The following is a 2,221-nucleotide window of genomic DNA, read 5'->3' as shown; positions in this document are numbered from 1 at the left end:
CCGGGTAAATGGAGAAAAGGGCAATGGAACTCAATCCTCTCTTCTCACTTGAGCTGCTTGGGGTCTCCGGAGAATAAACCTGCACTAGAGAGGACTACAGGGGAAGCTGCTGTGTGACATTGGGCATCTGCTTAACCTCACTGTGCCTCAACTGAGGTAGGTGCTGTAATTCTTCCTGTTTTACAGGTAGAGACACTGAGGCCAGAGAGGGCCACACAGCTTTTTATTAGGGAGCTGGGATTTCAACCCCATAAATCTGGCACCCAAATCCATCCTATTAACTTCCAGGATACGTTGCTCATAATGTGTTGTAGGTTAAGTGATCTATATACAATAGATGCCTAATAAGTGCAATTATTGTTAGTTTTAATTATAATTCTCCTAGAGGGCGCTGGGAGGGAGGGTGGCTCAGGGGAGAGGGAGGACCACTAGGTTGTGAATGCCTGCTCCGAGGGCCCAGCCCCGATCGGCCGGCTGGGGCAAAGGGTTGCGTCTGTCACTTGCCGGCGGGGCGAGACTCGGCGTGCGGCGGCGTGCGCGGGTCCCAGTCGTTGACCAGGCCCTGCGCCTGCTGGTAGCACACATGCGGGTGCCGCTGGCGGAGGCGCAGGCGCACCACGTCGTAGTCCATGTCGTGCCCGATCTTCTTGGAGCTGAGGCTGTGGGTGAGCTTCTGGCGCTCCGCGAGCAGATCCTCCAGGTTCTTTTCCAAATGCGACATGTGGCGCTGCATTTTGTCAGTGCTCTGGGGAGGGGGCGGGGCCATGCTGGGGGACTTGCGAGCTGGAGCGAGGGCGGGGCGTGGTGGGCGGACACAATGCGCCAGGCGCGCGAGTGAAAGGAGCGCAGCTGAAGAGGGGGCGGGCCTCGGATTGGGGGTACACTCTTGGGTCAGCTGTGTGTGCAGAGCGGACCCGCCTGGGCAGGAGCATAGCTGAGGAGGGGCGGGTCTCGCATAGGATTGGGGGCGACACACCTGGGCCAGATGTGCTTGAAAAAGAACCGGCCCCGCGACAGGGCGGGGCTGAGGAAGAGAATGCACCTGCTGAGTGAGGGACGGGCCGGACCTGGGATGAGGGAGAGCATCTGGGCGAAGTGTGCAAGAAGGAGCCTTCTCAGGGCGGGGCTGAGAGAGGAGTCCTGTCAAGAAGGAGTGGGGTGGAATGAGGCGGACAGAGAGAGGTCGAGGGGCTTATTTGAGACAAGTGTGGTTATTTGAGTGCCTCCTCTTGGGTGACTGACAAACCTGGGTGAGGGGGTCTTACCTGGGCCAGGTGTGTTTGAGGAAGGAGTCTTAACAGGGCAAGGCCGCGCCTAGAGAGGGCGGGGAGATGCGGAACTGGGACCGCGAGGGGTGTACCTGAGTGAGGCGCTTGGCCTCAGGCAGTTGGGTGCCCACGTGTCTCTGATACACGCGAACCAGGGGTCTGTCCAGCTTCTCTCGAGTCTCCAGGTAATTTTTTGACAGAGGACCCTGCAGGAGTGAGGTGTGCGGAGCAGTGAGGCCTATCCTAAGCGGATGCCCCCGGCCCCATCCCTGTAGACCCTTTCCCCAAACCATACCTTGATGAAACCGCGGGTGATAGACATCTCTTGGTTGAATTTTGTGCACCGGTGGATAGTTCCCCTCATTAGTCCTAAGGTCATGTTCATTTTTTCCTGGTTGGGTTGAGCACAGGGAGATCACGCTGGCTTCCTGTCCCCTCTCCTCCTGCGTCGCCCTTCTCTGGCCTGGGTACTCTCCCATCCTAGCCCTCAGCCACCACCTGTGAGAGGCTCCTGCTGTCCGCACCTTCAGCTCCGAGGTCTCGCGCATCTTTTGGGTCAGCGAAGCGCACACGCGATCGCTTATCTGCTGCTGTTGCTCCCGGATGCCCTCCTCGTTCTTTGCCATTTCTTGCAAGGCGTCCTTGGACTCCATCAACAGTCGCTTGGCTTCATACAGAGCCGTGGCGCACTCTGCGGGAGGGAGGGACGCGGTGGGGCGCTACCCCCTCCTTTCCCCCACTCTGGCTTTCTGCGTCCCCCTCTCTGTTTGCACGTGGTGGTGGTGGGTCGTGGGCGAAGGGGCTTTACTGAGGGACTGGGAGTAAATCCAGGGGAGGGACGGTTAGTGGGGTGAGTGTGAGTAGTCTGCGGGAGTGACCGAGCGGTGTGGGAAGCAGGAGTGCACAGGAGGAAGAACTAATCCAGAATGCGGGCTTAGCTGGACTGGTCTAGG

At 58.9% G+C, this 2,221-nt stretch overlaps 1 protein-coding gene across 1 annotated transcript in view; it reads right to left on the bottom strand.

Annotated features, from left to right (window-relative positions):
* Nucleotides 1-496: 496 nt before the first annotated feature.
* The window catches only part of CCDC105 (coiled-coil domain containing 105), a 5,287-nt gene continuing 3,562 nt past the window's right edge, over nt 497-2,221 (bottom strand). Inside the window, exons 4-7 of the mRNA XM_006923396.1 lie at nt 1,793-1,959; nt 1,564-1,659; nt 1,361-1,474; nt 497-745 (exon numbers count right to left, since the gene is read on the bottom strand). Coding sequence (XP_006923458.1) covers nt 497-745; nt 1,361-1,474; nt 1,564-1,659; nt 1,793-1,959 — 626 coding nt within the window. The remainder of the gene's footprint in view (nt 746-1,360; nt 1,475-1,563; nt 1,660-1,792; nt 1,960-2,221) is intronic.

Source organism: Pteropus alecto, unplaced genomic scaffold, assembly GCF_000325575.1.
Source record: "Pteropus alecto unplaced genomic scaffold, ASM32557v1 scaffold1279, whole genome shotgun sequence".
NCBI lineage: Eukaryota > Metazoa > Chordata > Mammalia > Chiroptera > Pteropodidae > Pteropus > Pteropus alecto.
This window is presented reverse-complemented; position numbering and strand designations above follow the sequence as displayed.